This window comes from Kogia breviceps, chromosome 6 (assembly GCF_026419965.1).
Source record: "Kogia breviceps isolate mKogBre1 chromosome 6, mKogBre1 haplotype 1, whole genome shotgun sequence".
Taxonomy (NCBI): Eukaryota; Metazoa; Chordata; class Mammalia; order Artiodactyla; family Physeteridae; genus Kogia; species Kogia breviceps.
Window position 1 is genome coordinate 58,882,034 of NC_081315.1, and position 24,976 is coordinate 58,907,009.

Consider the following 24,976-nt stretch of genomic DNA (forward strand, 5'->3'; position numbering starts at 1 on the left):
TTGGTGGCATCTCTGGCATTGGCTATGTTCCCTCCATAACACCAGTTCCCATGGGATAATCATTCCTATATATTTCAGATCTCACAAGATAGTCACTGAGAGGTTTCGGCTCCCAGTAGATTGCTCAGCTTCTGAGCCCTGGTAGCACTCTGTCCTCCCTACATTCCATCCACTCGAGTGGTGGTAGCAGTTTCCTGCTTTTCCAAATTTTTTAGGATTGCCTCAATACCTTCTTATTTGGCTTCCCAGTTCTTCCATTTCCTGTAACCAATCCCCTGCACGAAATTTCTTCTGTTTGCAATGCCCAAAGTGGTTTCTATTTTTCTGAATGGCTCCTTACTGATACAGCTCTTGGTATCAGGAATGGCTGCAGGAAACTGATATTCAACACGGAACCCTGAGATCGGGTTGTTATCTGTTTGACCAGGAATGCAGTGAAGACCTCTTTATAGGCAATAAATGAACACCAGTAAGCTGTGGCGTGCAGTAGCATCGTGATTACTTAATAAGCTGTGGTTTCTTGAGATTAGTACAGGGTTAAGACAACGCTTTGGCCAAGTAACTGATGCACTTGTCCATTATGATAATAATCATGATTAACAAGAATTATTAGATGGTATGGATGCTTCTGATTGCTCTGAAGAGTATGCACAAAGAAAAAGATAAACCTAACACCTTAAACTTTTAACATAAAACCTTAGGCTTCGTAGCCACATTCCATTGCCCTGTAGTCACAGGGCAGCCATGGCTGATAATATAGATTGAAAAAGTTGCAACATTACTTAAATGTATAGTCCTATTAGTTATTTTATGCTAAGACAAGGGATGCAAAGGAGCATTTCACTGAAACTTTGGATGGTAACATTTGCGCAGACAGAGATGAATGAGGCTGTAAACTGAACTTTCCAACTTCCTGAACCTTCCTAGCTAGCAGAAGTAGTCCTCCCCTTGTCAATTTGTCAATTTAACATCCCACCCAAGGCAACCAACCTGCACTTGCATAAAACCTTTGCATGACTTCACTTGTGGCATTTGCCAGAGAAGAGGATGCTTATTCCCCATAGAACCCATTCTAACCATCCATCATTTTCTCTAGTCTCATAACAAAAGTTCTACCCCAACACAGCCCAGATGGAAAAGCTGGTACAGGACCTGCTCCAGTGAAAGACAGCAAATACACCAAAGGAGTTGCAGAATTGTCAGTTTGTATTGAAAGAACTCTTGAAAACATGTATAGGAATATGTCTTAGTCCATTCAGGCTGCTATAACAAAATAACAGACTGGTAGCTTATAACCTACAGAAATTTCTGACATTTCTGGAAACCGGAAATCCAAGATCAAGGCACCAGGGACTTCCCTGGTGGTCCAGTGGTTGGGACTCCCTGCTTCCACTGCAGGGAACACGAGTTCGACCCCTGGTCAGGGAACTAACATCCTTCAAGCCACGTGGTGTGGCCTAAAAAGACAAACAAACAAAAACAAGATCAAGGCACCAGTGTGGTCACCTTCTGGTGAGGGCCCTCTTCCTAGTTCATAGATGGCACCTTCTTGCTGTGTTGTCACATGGTGAAGAGACAAAGGATCTCTCTGGAGCCTCTTTTATAACGCATTAATCCCATTCATGAGGCATCCAACCTCATGGCTTAAGCCCCTTCCAAAGGCACCACCTCCTAATATCACGAACTTTGTGGGTTAAGATTTAAACGTATGAGTTCTAGGTGATATGATCATTCAGACCACAGAAGAATATATTCTAAGACTATTCAGAAGAATGAAATTCAGAAGACTGAATCAGGGTGAACATATTGACATGGGTACACCTGCCTGGGATTCAGGATTAAATGTGTTGATTGAAGCACCAGGGGGTGGGACTAAACACGTTAGGTTATTAAAATAACGCCAAAAACATGTGAGCCAAAGACGGCAGAACGTGTGTGGCACATTGAAGAACTACCAGACAGAAATATGAGCCACATATGTAATTCCTAGCTTCCTAGGATCCATATTTTAATCTATTTTTTTTTAAACTACCATTTCAAGTGCTCAACAACCACATGAGGCTACTGGCTACCACAGTGGGTAGCACAGGCATAGGCAAAGGCATCTGGAGAATCCTAGAGATGAGACTCTGGAACGCGTTCATAATGTACAAACTGCTTAGCCGCTCCCAACCATACCCTCACCTTGAAGGGCCCAGAAGACATTCTTTTGCCACAGTATTAAGAAATACATCTGTGACAGGAGCATATTCATGTAAAGGACACTGGCATCATGTTACATAGCAGCATTAGGTTGTGGTTGTATTGATACTAAAAATGGTTAGACATGAAGAAGGGTTCTAGGAAGATGGCAGAGTAGAAAGCACCAGGAATCTGCTTCCCCACCTAGAAAACAATTACACTGGCACAATCTATCTGAGAACTCTGGAGTTTACTGAAGACTTGAAACTTCCAGGGGAAGGCTTGGAAGGTAAATGGGGATTAATTTTGGTCAGTGTCAGCTCTTAGCATAGTAGCAGCTACCCCACCCCCAGCCACATGGCAGGCAGCTGTGCACCTGTTCCTGGAGCAGCCAGCACACAGCTTGCAGGAGGCAGGGTGAGCAAACAGAACCCAGTTCTCCAAATACTGGGGATCTGTGCTCTGACTGCCAACTGCTGCCTCTGATCACAAAGGTGCAACACAGGGAGATCAGCTTGGTGCTTTGTGACCACCTAGAGGGGTGGGATAGGGAGGGTGGGAGGAGACTTGGGGATAATATGTATATATATAGCTGATTCACTTTGTTATACAGCAGAAACTAACACAACACTGTAAAGCAATTACACGCCAATAAAGATGTTAAAAAGAAAAAACACAAAGGTGCAAACAAAGTAAGAGGCAGCCAGTGCTGTTGCACCTCCCCTCATTGTTGCAAGCCCCTCCCCCTTGGGCTGAAGTGACTTCCAGAAAATGTAAAGGGTTGGTGCCCTTCCCCCTGGAAACATCACAGCACAGCCTGTGCAGAGGAAATACACCAGAAGAAAACAACTTTCATAAAGAACTATAAGACCTGGGCTAACATTATGACCAGGAACTGGAGGAACACGTGGAAGTGGATTTTGAAAGCGCTGGGCCAGAGAGACCTCAGTAAGAGTATATAAGAAACAATTTATTGACACAGTGGCACTCTCTCGTGATTCAAAATTTAAAGTCTTAGCAGGGAGTCCTGGAGGCAGTCCTAATATGCCTCTGGCATGATACCTTAAAACTTGGTGTGGCAGGTCCTGTTCCTTGGGAAGCATATTCTTGAGACAGAGATTAGTGTGCAGGAAACTTATTACTTTAGGAAGTGCTCTCAGAATCACACCCCATGAAAGGAATTAGAACTGGACCAAGGGAGAAGTTGGGTTACAGTTAAGTCTCAACAGAGGCACCAAGGGGAACTCTGAACATCTGGTGGGTTGGCCCTTCAGAGTTGCTGAGGTGTGGACTGAGACCAGGCCTTCATGCCCACGCTGCCCAGGCACTGGATGTAGGTTGCCCCCAGGAAGGGGCCATGTGGGGCTCACTATGCTAGTGTAAAGATTCACCATACTGCCATGAGAAAGTACGGGTGCTACTACTATAAAATGGGAGGCAGGAAGAAGCATGTCTGGAATCCACAGGATTCACTGGGCGGCTCTTGGTAATTTCATGCCCAGGGATGGGTTAGCAGACTGTTTACCAATGGCCCAACAAGCATAATACATCTTGTTGGGATGAAGGCCTGGGTCACCCAACGTTAGAGAAGCAACCTAGACTACTGATGTGGTGGTGCAAAGCTAGATGTGGAATGCATGATGGAAGAGGGAGGATGACATTAATAATACATTAATTGTGGCCTCAGCTCCACCAAATGTTTCTCACTTTCTGCACCATCTCCCACCCCATTTCTCCACTATTATTGTATGGGATACCTGCAGGAACCTCCGTAGTGGATTTGATAGGTGTACAAAACATGGATAGGAAAAGGAATTAACACCCATGGAGCAACCCTTGCCTCATGGGAGATGGGACTCCAAAACAAATCCTCTCCTCTCCTACCCCTCATGAAGACAATTTTGAGGTGCATTCCATTCAGCTCTTCAGAGGGTCAGTGGCAGGTTTACGCCCCAGTTGCCCACAGAGGATTAATTCAACAGTACATCCTTGACTTGGCTTTCCCTTCTTCCCCGTTTCATTCTTCCTAGTGCCCTATTCTGTTTTCTTGGGATCACTTCTTCAAATAAACCACCTGCCTGCAAGCCCTTCTCTTGGTGTCTGCTTTTTGAGAGAACCATTTCATGGGATTTAGTTTCTTATATTCATTTCACCAATGAGGATGTGTTTTGCCCAAGATCACATGGTGGAACGCAAGGTCACCTGGTGAATGTCTTGATTGCCCTGTGTGTCTTCTTAGTAAGGCAGTATCCTGAAACCTGGTCCCTTCAAGATCCACTTCAGAGGTGAGTGATTCTACTTTTGGAGGACTTCCAAAATGCTGGCCAACATCAAGGCCTCTGTAAAGAGATGGTCCTCAGGGTCAGTGACAGGCTCACAATGGGTTCTTAGTAGAAAAGACAAATCAGTAGGCACTGAGCTTTCAGCCTAGAGATTTGATGTTCTTAGCAATCTGTTCCAAAATAATCTGTCAGTATCTTCCCTAAACACTTGGTAAACTGGGCAGTTCAGTTTTTTATTATGTTTCACTCACTAATAATATTGAATTATTCATTCAAAAATAATCTGGTCCCAATCACACCATGCATTCATATCATTTTTCTACTGAATATCCCTAAACATAGTTTTCAGAATTCTTAATTATTTCACTGTGTGCCTTTCCCTCTCCTCTTCCAAGATTCTAAGATTTAAGATACCTTTAACTAAAACACTTCACTATTTTCTCCTTAATCATAAATAGAAGAGGATTTGGAAAGTGAATTCTTAGAGGATGGGGAACCTGTCCATCTTGTTCATAGCAGATACTTAAATGTTGAATGAATTTACTCTAAGTCTTGGCAGGTTCACCTGTTGAGATTAGTCAATACTGGTAACTCGGCAGATCTGTCTGATGGTTGTCTATCAGTCAGGACCGGCTAGATTATGCTGTAATAACAAACGTTTATTGAATTAAGACACTGAGATTTGGCGGTTGTTTTTCACTCACACTACATGTCCTATGTAGTTCAGCAGGGGAGCTCTGTTCATCATTACTCAAGGATCTAGGATGAGAGGTTTGATCTCAACATACGTTTCTATGATCATCAAGGCAAGAAAAGGGAATATGACAAATTGCACACTGGCTCTTAGAGCCCCACTCAGAAGTGACACATGGCCCTCTGCTCAGATTTCTTCAGCCAAAGCAAGTCTCATAACTATGACTATCTTCCAAATCTATTCTAAACAGTGTTACTTAAGTAGTAATGTAGTTTTTACCAGGAAAAAAAAATGTAGTATGAATTTGTAATTTTTGCCCTGACCTTGGCTCCCAACTTCACTTTAGAAGAGATATGCTGACCTTAAAGCAGACCCTTAAACTGCACACATAAAGAGTAAAAAACCAAGACAAAGGTATGCAGTTGCAAAATGGCCATTTATTGCCTACAGGGGAAGGAACGGGAGGGAGAGAAGGGGAAGTACACAGGTGCGAGGAAACAAGCATATATTTAGCCCTATACATCATGTGTGAGCAGTACCCAATCTCCAAAATGGAAAAAAGTATTTTGTCATCTGACATAGTAGTTAAGGTTCTTAAGCACCTCCCTCCTGAGCTGCCACAAGATTTAAAAGGCAGGACTGCTTTGTTTAGTCAATGTTCACATTAATGAAAAAATACTACCACCCAACTGTGTCCTTTTGCACGCATATTTTGTACAGTGTCTATAGTGAAAAACATCTCAGCTGAGCAGTTTGGTCAAGATACAGACCTCATCAACTGTTTAACCATAATAAATAGAAAAATAAAGCAGCTGGTGATTTTGTCAGAGAGAATGTGTTCTGTAAGAGTAGAAACACTTTCTCCGGGGATGACAGAGTGTTAAATGATTAGAACACCACAGAACCAGTCTATCAAACATTAAACACTAGTAACCTACAATTACATGGCACTTCATTAAATCTTCTGATTAAAAAAAAAGAAAGAAAATCTCAGATTTTAAATTGATTATTAGAACACAATAACAAATTGATTTAGGGCTTGGCTTTTTCTTAGGACAAAAGCAAAGTAAATACACAACCTAAAACAGTAGAATCTGTTTTGGAATAGCATCAATAGAAACTACCAAGTTTGCAAGGAAAAAAATTACCAAAACTTCTTGCTCAGTTTTAAACTCATGTGCTTTGCTTTCCAAGCATTAAATTAGTTACAAAAACACTTTAGAGGTCACAGAATGACTCAAATGTATGCAAAACAATGGAGATTATTAATTTAATGCCAAGAAATTAAAATAAATGAGCCCTTCCCTATTCAAATGGTAAACTGAGTGGAAGAGTCAGTCATCTCACGGACAATTAGTTGGCACTTGTTTTACGGTTGAAAGAAATCACAATAGAAAAAAATATAATCCACGGAAAAACCCCCAAACAAAACCCACCTCCCTCCATGCTGTCCCACTCCACTCAGACAACAAAACCCAAAGGTGAAACATTCATCCCTCTCAAAATATACTAAGTACTCTAACGAATCCTACTCCTCAGCTTCTCCTAGATGAAAGAATTGCTTGCATGTGGACAACTGTACGAATGCCCATAGTGCACTTCTCAGTGCTGCTGGTGTTTAAGAAATTTGCCACTCACAACACTGAACAATTCCACACCCAGTGTGCAGTAACACAGCCATCCAAGCCACACCCCCAAAACCTGGCAGAGCACCGCTCAAGAATTTCAAAGGTAAGGAAATATATTTTAAGCAAATTAAGCACAAAGGACAGTACAGTTTCTGAATAAATACACACCCAGACTATTGCATCACTTAACTGCATCAAGATTTAAACAAGTAGCGGGAAACTAAGCCTGTTCATTAAGAAGCAAAGCCATTGTTTGACACATCAACGCTGAGCCAATTGTGTGAGTTAACTAATTAAACAAATGTGGTACATATAACCATTGATAACTTGAAAGGAAATACTCATATATCAGTAATGAGAAATTAACACAAAACTGAAATGAGCAAGAAAGGACCACTTCTGAGAGGGCTACCATGATTCTTATGCTTTCCACTTAAAAGTGACAGACATACAAATAGGGAAATTATCTAAATTTGGGGAGACTGTTGTAACAAAAACAACTAGTAGGCGCCAAACTATGCCTTCTGAAAGTTTCTGGAAGCTGAATATATCCAATGCTACTGTGCCAAAAGACTCATATCACTTGGCATTTGCAAACACTCTTCATAATGTGATTTATTTCTGATGACACAATTTCTCGTGTCAGTACAATGCTAAATTTTATACCACTGCCATAGAAAATTAACATTTAATATGTAGAAATGTCCTTATTTCACATGCTTTGAAAGTGAAAATTATTTTACTTAAAATTCCATTACTTTGATGTCATAATGTTTGTTGAATAAAACCTCAACATGCTTGTTTTCCTTTGGTTCCAAGAATAACCAAGTCTAACCAAACAAACTTATGCCAAAAGAAATTATTAACTAGGCTAATAAAGCTTGCTTTTCCTGGTATTTCCCTATTTCTTATAGAACTTGTGATTTAACAGAGAAACTTAGACAAGGCATTTAGTTAAAAACAAGAAACATGCATGTTCTCCCTTACCACCTTCCTGAAAAGAACTACCTTTTTCTTTCTGTGGATCTTGTTCAGAACACCCTGCAGTATAGGTATAAGAACCTTCTTTTTTCTTTTAAGCTTTAAGGTGACACACAATGAAGATGTATCATGTTGTAATACACAAGATGCTCTTGGCATCCTGTTCTTAAACATATTACAACTTTGGTAAATAAACCAGGTTAAGATGTGCTAATTTACTTAGGTTTGAATTCAAATTTAGTAATCATGATGCTGTTAAAAAATTACAATCACTCAAAGCAACCATAAGTATAAAAGTTCTCATCTGTCTACAAATTCAAAACTTTAAAGCTCCTGGCTTAGAAAAATATTCTAATTTCCCTAGTTAATTTATGTACCAATAATTCACAGAGTTCTACAAACATGACACAGTTCAGAAGGAAAAGGTTAAACAAATCTTCTACATATTAGAAAGGTGTTTTTCTTTTTTTAAGGGGGAGGACAGGTAGGAGAGAAAGACTACCTTACAAATGTGAGAATTCACATTTCTGTCAAAATATAAGTATATATGAGTGCTATTTTGAAAATGTGCACTAAAGTCTTTGCTTGCTATGAAACTATTATTCTCAGAGCCTGCCAAATGTATCAGAAACTGATGACGTTTTCTGTGACTGAAGCTACTGATCAGTCAGTGCATTTTACAAAGCTATTAAAATCCCTCAGAAACTTAGAATATAAGACCTTAGAAACAAAGAAGTAAGTACTGGGGACACAATCAATTTTTATTGCTAGAAAATCTAGCCTTGGATTGGGAATGTCGAACCATATGCCTCTGGTTCCACTGAAGAACACATTTAACCTTTTTTTCTTCTTGTGCTTTCTCCATTCTTTGCTATTTGATTTGAAAGTATACATGGCACTAGTGATTTTTAGAAACTCTTGGAAATGCAAATACAAACTTAATCTTTCACCCATTTAATGGTATATACTTAGGAGATACAATTTTAAAGTGGAACACCATATGATTGCCCATGTTCCAGTTTTAATGTGTCACATCCTCAATTCTAATACAACCCACTGTAGAATCAAGTGATATGAGCCTTCGGGATCTTTCAACTTTCCCCCTTGCTTCTCTGTGATTTAATAGGTAACTTTAAAACACCAAATAGGGACAAATAAGAAATGAAGCTTTATATTTCTGCAAACTACAACTCTAAAACACAGTGGCTTCTTTAATACATTCACACAGGATGCTTATTAGTAAAATTAAATATTTGCCTATGAATATCAGAAAAGTAATTTGAAAAGAAAGAGCTCGGAAGAAGGCAAATGGGAGGGAGGAAAAGCTGGTCTCAGAACCCATTGTGCCATACCTGACTTTAACATGTGATATTCAAACGAACGTTCACACGCCTTACATCAAAGAAATGAAACAAAAATATTCAGCTACGTTGTACAAAAATTTTTTTACATAAAACATCATAAATCTTGAACAGATTTCCTATATTTGAATTCTAAAAAGTTGCCTATAGAATGGTGCTGGGATTCTGTTCTCTGCTTGCTTTTAGGCAGTGCTGTTGCTTAAAAGTTGACACCAGGCACAATATTTTAAAACAAAGTCAACAAGCAAGGAGCAGTAAGTGGATTTGAGCCTTTCCCAGATGTCAGTCCTGAGGATGCTGCAAGACTCCCCATCAAAATGTGTAAAGCTATGAGGCGGATACTGATGCCTGAGAGAGTGGGTGATGACATGCACTGTATGACTGTTGTAATGCCAAACAGTGCAGTTTTCCCCTCCTCAAACAGCATTGTTTCAATAAATTTAAAGAACACTCCAGTTCTTAGAAAAATATCAGAAATCATATTTAACAGTTAAAAAAAAACATTATCACAATCTAAAAATGCCCAAATGTTCTCTTATCTTCAGATAAAATATGCAGCAGCCCCATGGCATAAAGCTTATTAACTTATTCTGAGAACCAGAATGTATATGAGCATAAATATTTTACTTTCACTGAATATATACCATGTCGTTCACCTCTTCCTTTTTTGGCTTTTCATGCCAAAGGTCCAAATGGCATGCGTTTTTAACAAGACAATACTGAGGAGAGCAGCATTTCTGATCATCTGAATTGGCAGCTCAAAACAGATACCACTCCTTTTACAAAGGGAACAAAGGGTGAAGGGTGTGTGAAATTTGGGCAGTGGTCTAAAGGGAAACCGTGCACATGAAATTTGGGTTACCATGCCCCAAGTGTGTTTGCCACCCAAAACATAACACAATTACCTACTTTAACAGAGCTACTACCAACATTTACTAAAACCACATTAAAAATACACAGGATAATGAATGGTTTGAAAGAGTGCATTTGGAAGCAGAGAGAACCCAATTACACACCTTCCTGCAACAGAGTGCCTCAATCATACACAAAATAAACTTAAGCTGTTTACAATGTTTCCCAATTTTTTTTATTTTTCCCTCTACATTTAACTATTAAAAAAGTTTTTTATTAATAAATGGGCTCCTCTGTGGTTCATATACAATCATAAGTGAACTTTAAATTCCATTTTATACAAACATCTCAAAAAATATTGGGAGTGAAGTATGGTGAGAAATATTGCTCACATTGCTAATTAACATGCGTAGATGAAAGGAGGAAAATGTTTTGTTAGTGCATATACCTCCAGAGCAGAAAACCCACCCAAAACAAAAGATTTAAAATAAAACATACAGTAGCTGATTACAAAAAAAGGTAATGTCCACAAAATTAAGTTTTTCATGCTATTCTACTTTCCAGTACTATGTAATCAATTTGCATGGCTAGATGTTGAATGCTTGAGGTATATAAGAAGGGATACCTGCACATTGAGGAAAATCTGTCATCTTAAGGGTTGTTTCTTTGTTTATTTTGTTTATTCTGATATCTTGACATTTTTAAAAGAATATTTTATTTACATCAAACCACTCAACTACAATGACATTCCAATTATAATAGATGACAAACAACGCCTCTATCACTAGGCACTTTTAAAAGGGAGTTTAGGCTTTACAGAACCCTTCTGATGCAATCCCATGTATGACATTACATCAACCCACCTCCCTCGTCGCACTAAAATTACCCTTCAGGGGAAATATCATATTATGTAGCCTGATCAATTTACTGTGGAAGAAATTAGTATAAAATGACCAAAGGAAATGCATCATTTAAGACTAATAAAACAGCCTAAGATGTCAGGTTTGAAAGAGGAGACAAATTGTATATATTTAAAACTAATTAAATAATTTAAATTTGACCTGTATTTTATATATTAGTGAAACACAAATATAGGCTATTTTCTTTTAAAATTTCATTCACATAATGGAAAGTTTCTTGTTTATTAAAAATATCACATTTTGAGACTAGAAACAGTAAAGTGCATGAAAAGTTTAAAATATAAATTTCAGAAAACTCTTATAGCAGCAAAAAAGCAGAATAAAGAAAAACTTAAAAACACAGACACAACCTTTTCCTGTTACTGTGCCATAATTAACATCAAGTAGCCAACCAATTTTTCCCCCATTGAACGGTATTTCAATCACTTCCTTGAGTCACAGATTTTCAACTGGCCCCTCCTGGGCGAAAAAAAGATTCCAACATATCTAAAGAGCATCAACAGTTGGGAATAAACCAGTAGCTTCTTAATTCAACCCTGACAGACAACGGAAACAAAGATTAAAAGCATATAATGGCCATTTGGCAACTAGAGTCAGGAAAAATGATCCAAGGTTTTCAACTACTCCCTGTTCTCTCTCTCTCCCAAATCCTTTCCCCTGTCACCTCAAAAAGCCAAAACCAACAGCCACTTGACCTACTCTGGGAAACACATGAAATATTTGTAGCTTTCTTCTTCTAAAACTTTGATCAGGGCCTTTTCATTCAGTAGTTATTTTTTAAACACTTGACCATAACAGCAAAAATGATACAAATCATATAATATCTGTTTTTTCCAGCACAACCAGGCAGAAAAGGGTGGATGGAAACAAAAAATACTGGACACTAATTCTGTGGGCATCCTAAATAGACCAAATTCTATTTTCAAGATGTGTGGCAGTAGAAATTACCCGTTGTTTTCCTATAAAGAAACTGAAGAGACAGGCTTAGAATTAATACTTCTAGTAAGGTTATAACTAATAGGGGAACAAAATACAGAATGATTCCTCAAAAAAACAAAACAAACAAATAAAAAAAGCCAACCAGCACTTGCCCAACAACTTGCTATGTGCTGTTAAATGCTTGATTTTGAAAGCATATTGTGCAATCACCTTTCATTTCTCAGTTTTTCTCATTATGGCTAGTTTATGTACAGATCTAGCAAATTTAAGTGCTTTGTTAATGTGCAAATGACTGGGGAGCCAAAAATCCGTTTGTTATCATGGAAAACAGAAATTCAAGGCAGTTTCCTGAAAGGCATGCCATCATTCAGTTTAAAATCTTATATTTATAGTTTTTAAAAACTGCCTTTCACAAAAATGAAAAATGGTTGGCTTACTTGAAACCATTCAAAAGAAAGTATTTGTTTTGGAAAAACAAATACCCTGTTGTTGGGCCTTGAATTGGTGATTTATCAATTATGATGCTGACTCCTAATATAATATGAAGAAGGTCCAACTTAAAAACATGTTAAATTAAAAATTTGGAAAGAGAGTGATAATACTTTGGTTCCAGCCCTAGTGCCAAATGATACCAATATGCACAAAATTGTACAAAATCTTATAGCAAACACATAATGAAAGGAACCTGAAGAAGCAGCTTAAGGATGGCCATACTTCACTCCTACATACTTTGATTTACAACTGTACATGTCCATAGTAACAGATCCCCGTCTTTGCGGGGCAGTACTCCACTACCTCCGATTAGGCAAGTGAACACCATTGACAAGAGGCAGGAGTGGAGGGTGGAGTTCAAGTTGTGTTAACAGTGAGAAGTGGTCTGAAGGGATGTGAGGGTGTGGACACCCAGTGATGTTGTTCTCAACCAGCCATTGAGGATCTAAAGGCCCCAGGACACCAAGCACGTTCATATGAGTCTTGGAATAGAAAATGTAGTCAATCACGCCCTGAAAAGAGATTGGGAGTTGGGAAAAAAAGAAAAACATATGCTTAGATAAAAGAAAAACTTAAGATATATATAAAAGAACAATTCATAATTTGTAAAAGCCAAATACCTGAGTAACCTGTATTTCTGGTACACCTGCTGTCTTCACAATGGGTCAAATAGAGCTCAAATCTTGAATGGGTATTACATGAAATAAAGGTGGCTGGACAGGGAAACACAGTACCCTAGTGGAATCATAAAGCCTCGCACATGTGCATAAGTGGTAAGCAAACTGAGAAGCTAAGCACACCAAATCATGTCTAGGCATCTTTAGAACTGGCTTGCTTGCATCAGTGAAATCTGATTTATCAGTATAAACAATATGGTAACTGCACTGACTCTGTTACAATAAACAGAAAATCAGAATATTTATACAAACATATACAAAGTTAATGAAAAGTTATGACAAGAATAATTCTTTTAATGATAACTGGTATGATATTCAGTTATTTGTACATCTATCAAACACATCTGAATGAAGCCACTGTAAAGCATGTTTTCAGATTTGCTAATCCTAGTTCAGCTTTCCCAAATTTTATACATATATACAAAATACTGCACACATTTAACCATTCTAATCTGTTCTTAAGTTTAGAATATTTTCACTAATCCTGGTGTACTATAAATTCTGGATTCCTTGCTGCATAACAGTACCTCAGCAAAAAACATTCAGTAAAGACCTATCTATGTATTCAGTTGTATTTCTCAGAGCTAAATGATTCGGTTTATCTGATCAGTAAGTTTCAAAACTAGTGTGCTTTTTTTGCCCCAGGCTATGTATGCAAGAGTGTGAAGTCAGATTTTTTTCCTTCCCACATTGAGAGAGCCTGAGCCCAAGTAAGAAGAAAGAGTTCCACACCTGGAAATACCTATTCATAAATACTATACACACAGTGAGTTCTAGCTAATATTTTTAAATGGTATCACAGTGAAATGGGCTACTTTATTAAAAGAAAAAAAAAGAATTGAATGAAAAAAATTATACTGTGAAATTTCGGAAACAATTACCTTAGTTTGTTGATTTTGACATGACCAAGACCAAAACAATTAAACAGTGCTTTTGAGGGAGAGGGCCTTATTCAACATTAGATACTTTAACCTTACTTTACCACAGATTAAGGAACCTACATGAACCCAGGGGAGTACTTTCTGCCATTAATGCTCCAAGTCCAAATAGTCAAGAAATATTAGCGCAATGTATTTTTATCCCTTCATTTTGGCTAATGCTTAGTTTTGCAGTGACATTTTAGGAAAAGGGTTCACAAGAGTTTCAGTGGTTTTACTTTCTTTTATGAGACCACCCTTTGCTTCAGCAAACACATTTAAAACATTTGTGTTTTAAACAAAACACAAACAAAACATTTTCAATTAGTTATGTTGAATAAAACCTCGTATATCTTATCACTTTATTATAAAGTACCATTATGCACATTAGCTACTAGAGTTAGAGAATCCTTTGCAAACATAGGCCCCAATAAAGATATTAAACATTCCAGAAAGTAAGAACTGGAGATATCACGTGTAACTGTTTTCCTGGTTTGAAACATCCAGAGTAAAAGCTCTTATCAAAATCCTTAGCAAGTTCATGTCTGAACTCGCCCAAGTATTTATACATATGTAGGTACACTTGTACACTGTATCATATTCACAAAGAAGGTTATAGACTAATGATTCTTAACCTTTTCTGATTCAAGCTGTTTCTTTTTTAAAAGACCATAAAAAGGTGGGAAAAGTCTTTATATTAGTAAAGTCTATAGGTAAGTCTATAGAAGTGTATATGAGAAAAAAGTAAAAACAATGAAAATAGTTTATGAGGTAACATTATGCTAAGCTTTGTTTTGTAAAAGAATGTGAGAAAATTATACACCATAAATTTCACAATGTATAACAGAAAGATTGACTACTTGACATGATAGGAAAACTGTCCTTCCTCTTTTCATTAAATGGTTCAGACACACCCTTAGATTGGCACAGGGCAGGAGGGGCGGGCAGATGATGGTGAAAGCACTGGCAAGTTTGAATTAGGCTGTTTATTCAACTTATCTGATGTTATGAACTGAATGTATGTGTTCCCCCCAAATTCCTATGTTGAAATCCTAACCCCTAACCTGATAGTATAAGGGGGTGGGGCTTTTGGCAGATGATTAGGTCATAAAGATGGAACCCTCATAAATGGGATTAGTGCTCTATAAAGAGACCCCAGAGAGCTCTCGCTCCACCATGTGAGGATGCAATGAGAAAAGAGCTGTCTGCAACCCAGAAGAGGACTCTCATTAGAACCTGACCACGCTGGCACCTGATCTTACACTTCAAGCCTCCAGAACTGTGAGAAATACATTTCTGTTGTTTTATAAGCCACACAGTTTATGGTATTCTGTTATGGCAACCTAAACTCACTAAGATACCTTGTCTACAAGTAATTCTCCTAACTGCTTACCCTTCAAGTCATTCCAAATCAGTTCTAGATTAAATGACTCTGAGTTCTAAATACCACTTTTCTACATTTCTAATTTATTCGAGAACCAAGAAAGTAAAAAAATGCTAAGCCAAGTAAACAAAATTTAACAGTCCTCCATTGATGCAATGGCAGAATACTATACTTGGATCTGTATTTAATGCTAATCACATGACATTTTTACATTTGATGTTACCTATCCTTTTTTACCAACTGCCTTCAATACTGACACAGCACTAATTACATAAAATGCTTTGTATGAAATTGAAAAGTTTACTGTCTGCTACTTGGACCAAAAGCTTAATTCTCTCTAGTCAGGTATGCCCTTAGTTTGTTCTCTGATCATCCTTCTTTTCCATCCTATTCCACCCGCCCATCCATCTACCCAACCAGCCAGCATATTTATCCTCCCCATTCATGCCTCTCTCGCATGGATTTATAGTTCTGCCCTTTCTCATCCTATCCTACATATGCAAATATCAAACACTCTCTGAGCCATGCACTTTTGGTTCTTTAACTGTACTTCTTTAGACAATATAAATGGTTCTATAAGATTCTTTTTTTAAAAAAAATTTATTTGTTTTTATTTTTGGCTGTGTTGGGTCTTCATTGCTGCGTGCGGGCTTTCTCTAGTTGTGGTGAGCGGGGGCTACTCTTCGTTGCGGTGTGCGGGCTTCTCATTGTGGTGGCTTCTTTTGTTGCGGAGCATGGGCTCTAGGCACGTGGGCTTCAGTAGTTGTGGCACGTAGGCCCAGTAGTTGTGGCTCGCGGGCTCTAGAGCACAGGCTCAGAAGCTGTGGCACATGGGCTTAGTTGCTCTGCAGCATGTGGGATCTTCCCGGACCAGGGCTCGAACCCATGTCCCCTGCATTGGCAGGCGGATTCTTAACCACTGTGCCATCAGGGAAGCCCAATAAGATTCTTTTATTCACTTATTAATACATGTAAGTTCTTTTGAAGAAACATCAACAGAAGATTTGAAAACAACTCAGATGATCGAGGAAGATGGCTTAGATTAATATTCTAAACCTTATTTCCCTAATTTTTACTTTGTGGATATGGTAAAAGTAACCTTTATAAAAGCCTAGTTAAGGTAGAAATGATTTGGTCTTTTTACCTATACACAAACCAAAAGAACAATAAGAGTTGTAGAATTACTGAACACTTATTTTAAGGAACTTTATTTTAGGTTTTCTGGGTTGTGCTGTGCTGGCAGAGCTGTATTATATACCACTGTATAGGATTTAACCTACAGTAATCTGTGTATCATTAAGTCCCAAGGTTTTCCTTTAAGCTTACACAAGAAGCCGTGGTGCGATAGAGTCAGCTAGTACTTGCTCTCTTAGCACTTCATCCCAACTCTGTGTTCAATGGTATGACGTTGGGAGCTTGAAATCTACTACAATGGGAGTACATGTACCACAGAAATCAGCAAACACTACAAATTTGGGCTTTTTTTCCCTCAGAAAGCTGATTATTAAATATTTACCAGCACATTACTGCATATGAGTGATCTGAACAAAATCAATTATCTCTGAATAGTATTTTCTACTCTAACAGTAAAAATACTAAAATTAGATTCAACTTCTAAACAATTCTTTTCCACTTCTTGATTACAAAAACTGACCAATAACATAAGCACACAAATTTCCTTTCTTCTTCCTACTATCTGTTTCTTGGAAAGGGGCTAACAAGCACTGAAAATGGAAAAAGGTTATTGGAGATGTGTAGGAGCCCAATTCATAAATTTTCTTTGGTATTTTATTAAATTCCCCATCTAGGATTCTTACTCCTAACCACTTTCTAACATTTGCATTTTTTCAGGATAGTATAAGACTTTAGGATAGATGCCTGAAATGCCAGAAAGTCAAACAAAGGTACAACAGAAGAGCTGCAGGCAGACAGAGTGATTAGAAAACTGGCAAAGGGAAAAGGACTGACTACAGAAAATCACTACCAATCAATGTTTCAAAAGAACAACTGGTTTTGTACAACTGGCCCTCTAATTTTTTTTTTTCTTATTTTGCAAAAAAAAAAAAATCTTTCTTGTCCTTTTACTAAGCTGGAATGGTCTACTGCCTGGGCATTGATTAGTATGACAACATGGATATAAAATAGACCCTAAGCACAACTTTCTCTAACCCATCTCACAAAGAAACCTAGAAAATTTAAAGATAAATATCAATGGAAAGTACTAAGAAAATTCTGAGGGAATACTCTACAAATGCATTCAAGGTGAATGTAGCTATACCAGGTTGCTTATTATTAGGATCCTTACTGAAAGTTAGGGATGGTATGGACAAGTGAAGTTAACTATATTAATAAATATAAAGTGCCTTTGAACAGTGCCTGGCACACACATAGTAAAGTATTTTGGAATTTTTTGCTATTATCAAGGTTATTTGAAATTTGAACAAATAAGGGTTCAAAGAGAATTCTCAAGTCAACAATAACCACCACAAAACCTAAGAAACCTCCTTACATTACGTGCACACTTAGCCAAGACATTTTGAGAATGTAAAAAATCCTGAAGATTAAACTATTAAGCATAAATAACACATATCTTTCTTGTCACATGTTTGTATTTGACATAATTTCTATGCCAACCCAGAGGCTGTCACTCACTTTGAAATCAAAGGTGTAATTGGTGTAAGGCATCAAGTTATTTTCATAGGCGCTCTTCAGTTGGAAGCCATGTGTGATTCTCCCTTCTGAGCTTCCATTCTTTCCATTGCAGCTGAAGTTCATAAGACACTCATTGTACCTTAGTTCCTTGAAGTCTTTATGGTTGTCAGCTACTCCTCCATTGCTTAAATATTCCACGACACCTAGTAGAATAAAGAAGGAAGAAACACTACCATTTAAAATTTAGACCTTACAGAAGACTTCATGGCCAAAAATCTGTTGCCAGGTGCATGCACCAAGTTCAGAGTGGTTTTATTACACTGAATATTTACTTTTACATATGAAACTGCCTTTTTGTTGTTGATGCTAAAAAAATCAAATATCAGCAATTTCATATGGTTCAAACTGACATGTATTTGCCTACTCCAGAGTAAAATATCCTGATCACCCAGAAAGATCTTCAGTTTTCTTAATGGTTCTTCAAACTGAAGATGATTCCCAGGGTCTAGGATGGCATTCACCAGGAGGGTCTTGACCCTAAATATTTTTAGAATGTTATTGCAAAGCACTATCTCTTTAGCATTTCACCATTCTATGCAGTCAATCAACAACTTCTGGAATATGTAAAATATAGCATACATAATAAAAAAATTTTAAATCATTGACAATAAAAATAGATTTTGCATCTTCAACACTGCAATGTCTAGCTTCAGCTAGGCAACATCATTCTTTGTTTTGAGCTACAGTGACACTAAACTGTACATTACATGCTGGAGGTATACCACTTGGTCAAAAATATTAGATGTATCTAAAAAGCTGAAGAGAGTAGAGGCATTCAAAAAAAGTTCACCACTTCCACTGAATAAGTAAACATGAAAAAAATACCACAACCCTTCTTATGATGATGAAGATTACTAAAGTTTGTCAGTCATCTCTTTCTATTTGTGATCAGGAATGACATCAACATATATAATGAATAAATGATGAGCGCAACATCAGTATTGTGAATAGCTGAAAAGCAGCTATCATTTATCTAGCAGTTACTACATGCCAGCCACTGTTGTAAGTGCCTTACACACTTAAACCTTACAAACAACTCTATGAAGTGGATAAAATGATTATCCCTTTATTTAAAAATGAGGAACTTAGCCATAGATTGCATAGCTCCTACATGGCAGAACCAGGATCCAGCCCTGACAGTCTGGCTTGAGTCAACTCAGCATGCTGTGATGCCAAATGATAGCTCATTGGCTTAACCAAATCAAATGAACTGGGGGAAACCTGTGCTTGAGAGCAATTTACCCCAAAAAAAGAAAAGGATTAAAAAAGGAGGACATGGTTAAGGTGTCAATGGGCCTAGGGGCTGAATACAAACATTTGTGAAAGGATGATTTTGGCATTTATTTGCTAAGGAGAAAAAGTAAAGGTGTTTTCTAGATTTGAGACTTTTATTATTACAATTGTAGGCATTTGGGTTATGTTATATTTATTCTTGAGTGGTTATTTTAAACAATTTAAAGTAGCTTATTGAAAATATACAAAATTTTGAATATGCCTCAGTAATAGCAAAACTGTGATACTATAATGTTTTACATTTGAATTTTAATATCTAAGTGCGGAACTGATTTTTTACAAAGATCTAAAATAATTTAAGTTAGGACATAAAGTAGTTAAGTGGAGCTCAAGGTAATGTGAAATCCTAAGATAATTTTGATTACCCTTCTGCAACTAATATCAGAATTCAAGCATCATTTAATGAATTCACTTAAAGGTTGCCAACATTATTAAACTAGATAGCTACCTGTGCTGAATATTTTCTGGTTGCTTCTTCAGGTCACCCTTCTCCACTGCATTTTGTGCGGCAGGAGGCTGACCTTTACTTGCATCAACTGCAAACCCCTCCCCGTTCTAGTTTCTAGTTGGATTTGGTCAATGGACAGCAGTGGCGAGAGATCAGAGGACAGCAGCAGAGTGAGGCAGGGATATATATTCACCTGGCTTGTCAGTTTGCAAGGGATTGATTGCATCCCAATTCAAATCCATCGCTCCTATTACTTGGCCCTCTCCTCGTAACTATTTTTTCCAAGTTCTGATAACAGCTCCCACCACTTTTCCCCCTTAGGTGTACAGGTGGTGAAAGGTCCCTATCTCCCCTAGTGGCAGGGTACTGCATCACTCATTGTTTTGTGTCCCTAACCCTGCACACATCTTTGGAAATAGCTTAACTAAATAAACTCTCCTCAATTAGTCCATGTCCCATCCCTGGGATTCTTATTGATACACTCTCTAATTTAGAAGAGAAAGTCTCTACTCAAAAGTTAAGAGCTAACTGACCTTTCAACTAGAAGTAAAAACAAAACTGAAAGCAAAGAGGAAATGATGTTATAAATACCTGAATCTGGCAATGAGTTAAGATCTGCACATAGCACCAGCGGGATGGAATTAGGATCTGCAGTTGGGCTGCCAGGCCTACTTGAGGCTTTCTCCAGAATGTTTTTAACCTCTGAGACAAACATCATGGTCTGAATGAGTTTCACATCAGAATACTCTGGGTCCCAATGCATGTGGGCATTTGCCACTATAAGCAGCTGTTTGTCTGCAGCATGAATAGGCTTCATACCTAAATTTAAGCATTAGGGAAACAAAGGTTAAGATTATACTTTATGTATCAAAAAAGCAGTATTTTAAGGTTTTCTCCCCCAAACCCATAACCACTTCTTTATTCTTTTCCATTCATTTACGTTTTTCCCTTTATCTCATAAAGTAGTTCTTAGAAGCTAAAGTGCTGAGATCCTGGTAATCCCAACATGGGGGTCGACAAACTGCAGCCCATGGGCTAAGTCTGGCCAACTACCTGTTTTTGTACAACCTGCATGAGCTAAGGCTGGTTTTACATTTTTAAAGATTCTACCAAACATTTTTTAGAAGATTATGATAGAGGCCATATGTGGCCCACAGAGCCTAAACTATTAACAACCAGGCCCTTTACAGAAAAAGTTTGCCATATCCTGCTCTCTACCCAAGTTAGGAACTATACTGTGATGTAACCAACATTTGGTTATAGTACCTTGATTTGCTGAGCTTAGTGTAAACAAGCAGTTTAAATATCTCTGTCATTTAAATATCACAGTAACCTAGTGAGGTAGGTTTTCAGTTGTTTGAATCACCTAAACCTTAATTTAAGTTCTTCCTACTGCCCAGTACTTATTCACCTTGCATTTCCTGAACACATCAGTGACAGTGTCAGCAGTAAAAGGCAGTAACATTATATTAACAAAATAAAATAAGGCAGTGAATTTGCCATGAATCTGCTACCAAAACAAATTCATACAACACATCCAAAATAAGTAATTTAAAAGTTGAGAATTAGGGAGTAGTGTGCTCTCAAAGTCTGGACATGGGTTTCAGACTTGGCTTTATTACTAATTACTAACCTTTATTTCTAACCACTTAGCCATTCTGGTGTTCAGTTGAATACCTCATTTGGACAATGAGGTATTCAACTATAAAATCTCTAAGGTTATTTTTTCCCCTAAAATACTGTTTTATAATTCTGTCAAAATAAATATTAATATGGTGGATGAGGATAACACATTAAAAAACTTGCCCTTTCACAGAGGCCATAAGCACCTCTGAAGGGGCAAACTGTGAAAAATCAACTCAGTTAACATGTGCTGACAGAGGAAAAAAAAGTGTCCATAAAGTTTTTAAGGCTCAAAACTCAATATGCATGGTACGATGCCATTTAAATAAAACTATACACATATATGTTAGTAATGTGTAAAGAATGAGTAAGAGTTACTCCGAGAGGAAATGAATAAGATGAAGGGACTCTCACGTTTACTCTATATACTTTTGTACTGTTGGAATGTTAGATACATACAAAATTAATTTTTCTATAGAATTTCTATAAGTATCTCTTAACATTTTCTATTAAAAATATAAACTCTGCAGAAAGACCTGATTTTCTTAGTCTACTATTTTGGTAAAGTTTCCGTCTTACCAAGCTATAAGTATCTTTAATGTTGAATAAACAAATAACTGAAGTATCTTTCATATGTGACAGAAATGGTCATTTTTAAAGCAATCTGATCATTCCCTAAGCTCTCTACTTTTCCTAGGAGTTTTACAGTGTCACTTTTGGCTGTAGATTAAATGTTCACTATACTAAATATTAAAAACTTGCCCCTTCAAAAAGGCCATAAGCACCTTATACTCTTCCAGGAGTATAAGAGAGAGGTGTATTTCAGAATGTGAAAGTTTTAACTATATAATTTGTAATTACTCTTCTGCAAATTAAAAGGAGAGTAAAACTCTAAAAGAAATTCAATGTTCGCATTACCAGAAAAAAAGGTACCAAACTTTTGAGAAGAACGAGACTGGAAAGGACATAAAAGTCAGTAAAAATGGAGAGGCTAAAAAAGAAGAAGGAATTTAAAATCTCACATCAAAGACTGATTGTCTTTGATGATGGATAAACTGAAGAACAGTGAGAAAAGGAAGTTTCACAGATATGCATGGTCTGAATAATTCAACCAGTACTTAAGGCAAAAATGTTTTTCTTCTACAGGTAGTAAGTAAAGAAAAAAAAATTTAAATAAAAGCCCTGATGTGGTCTTGACACCTTCTCCTTGCTCTTACCTAAAATATAGTTAAGTAAACAATGAAATGCTGAAAGGCAGGCAGTAGAGAGGGGAAATAAAGGTCTGGATATGCAAAGTACATAATGAGTTTCTTACTTTGAAGGAAGCTATAAATATCTAAAGTGGAAAACAAAAGTAGCAGGTAGATAAGAGATGCCTCTCTTACCCTGACAATGACTGAGATATAACAAAGAAATTAGAGAAAACGTGCCAAGTACTTAAAGACAAGATTTCAGTCAAGAAGCTAAAAATATGGCTAAAAGGAGAACCAAATCATCATAATTTCCAAATTCAGCGTAAAACTATTCTTATTTCAAATAACCTTTTGGAATTAATGGCATAGTAAAGACTTTCCTCTTTACAGATTACCTGGCAAGTAATATTCCAAGATATAGATGATGCTTTACACAATTAGTGCTATTTTCCAGCCTGTCTCCCTTAACTTTCCTCAAAAGACAAGAAAATAACTATGCAATAAATATCAGCAAGACTCGCTGCACTTGAGATGGTGTTTATTTTTTGTAAGAATATATATCTATTTTTTGTAAGAATATTTTAAACTGCACTCACCTGCTCCAAATAGTTCTTTGTGGACCTCTAATACCACGGCGACACCAATATTATCTTTTGTCATCACTCTGTTCAGCATAGCTTCGGATCCATCTGAATTAGCCATTGCCACTTGGTTAAATTCCACTGTATGCTTCTGCACCAATGTAAATCTAAAAGGTACAATGCATTAGTATTATGATATTAGATACTTGGACTATCATGCTAAAGCCATTAAATGAAGGGAGCACAAGATATAGATGGAACTCATTGTCTCCCTAGTCACTTTTTAGCTGCAAGGGGCCTTGTGATATAGTTCTGGCCAATGAGAGGAAAAAGGTCTGATTACTGAAGAAACTTTCTTGGAAGTGCCACCTAGCAAAGATGGTGTGTGTGCATGTATGTGTATGTGTGTATTCCTTTACCATTTTATATCTCTGCCCCTGTGGTGAGAAACAGGAGGGTAAAAGACAGCCCACTCTGAATGGAGAAGCAGCTGAACCAGTTGTGGACTGCCATTTTTGGACTTCTTGTGTGAGAAAATTACTCTCCTCCTACTTCTTTAAGCTACTGCTAGGATTTTCTGGTATTCAAAGGTGAACACATCCTTAACTAAGTCAGCAGATTAATAAGAAAGAACAGCAAGAGGGAGGGGATATGGGGATATATGTATATGTATAGCTGATTCACTTTGTTATACAGCAGAAACTAACACAACAATGTAAAGCAATTATACTACAATAAAGATGTTTAAAAAAAAAAGAAAGAACAGAATAAAATCTACCTACCCTGTTTGTAGTTTTATTCTCACCACATCAAGAAATCTGTCAAGAAAATGCAGGGACACACACCCTTATCTCGGCTAAGTCAAAGCCGATTTTTCCATCTGGCTTTTACTAGAAAGCTGGAATTACGTGAATGTAAGTGAACAGAAAGAAAGATTCTATAAGATGAGGAATGGCCCTCCCTGTGATTACAGCTTCTGCACTAATATTTCCTTTCCTCAGTGCCAAAGTAGGTATTGTAGCATCGTAGGATTTAATAGAATTGAGTCTAGCACTGGCATTTAATAGCAGTTATGACTTTGGTCAAGCCATTTAACCTCTGTCAGCCGAGTTTTATTAAGTTTGTGAAGTATTTATAAACAACCAAAACCTACTAAATATACTGTTTACCTTTCACTAGGTTTTAAGTGGAGAAAAGACATCTTTGCTCTTATAAAATGTCCCCACCCCATCTTCCTCCTAGCTTTGAAAGAGAAGCCTGCACACATTCCTTCAAAAATACTGACTAACATCTTACTGTGTCGCAGGGCACTGCTAGATGAAATAATACTCCTCTCCTTGCTCCAATTCTGAATGTCTCAGATGCGCTGAGAAGAATAAAAGGTCGGGTCATGTGCCTACTCCAAAACCAGAGTGATTAAAGGCAGCGTAGTTTCCACCCTCTACCTTAAAGAGGGGATATTTAAACTGAAACATGAAGGATGAGGAACTACCAAGGTGAAGAATGGAATCAAGAGCCTTCCAGATAGAGGAAGGAGTGAGAGGTCCTGGGTCAGCAAACAACTTGGTATGTTTATAGGTTAGAAAGGAATGGAAGGGTAGAAATGGTGTTGGAGATTAAGAGAAAGAAGACTGAATAGGTTCTAAGCAAGGATATATTATTATTTGATTTATATTTTTTAAGATCACTGCAGCTGCACTGTAGAGAATGAATTACAGGAGCCAAAGTTCAGGAATTATGAGAACAATTAGAAAGTTTCTAAGGTTGTTTGGATGACAGATGATGGTGGCTTAGGCTAAGGCAAGAGAAATAAAGAGA

At 37.4% G+C, this 24,976-nt stretch overlaps 1 protein-coding gene across 8 annotated transcripts in view; it reads right to left on the minus strand.

The window, feature by feature from the left end:
- Positions 1 to 5,574: 5,574 nt before the first annotated feature.
- Positions 5,575 to 24,976, minus strand: part of CNOT6L (CCR4-NOT transcription complex subunit 6 like) — a 122,943-nt gene continuing 103,541 nt past the window's right edge. For all 8 annotated transcript variants that reach the window (XM_067035883.1, XM_067035881.1, XM_067035880.1 and 5 more), the window contains 4 exons: positions 23,174 to 23,325; positions 20,353 to 20,580; positions 17,961 to 18,163; positions 5,575 to 12,842 (listed from right to left, as the gene is read on the minus strand). In XM_067035883.1, the coding sequence (XP_066891984.1) occupies positions 12,630 to 12,842; positions 17,961 to 18,163; positions 20,353 to 20,580; positions 23,174 to 23,325 (796 nt within the window). In that variant the 3' untranslated portion in view covers positions 5,575 to 12,629. The remainder of the gene's footprint in view (positions 12,843 to 17,960; positions 18,164 to 20,352; positions 20,581 to 23,173; positions 23,326 to 24,976) is intronic.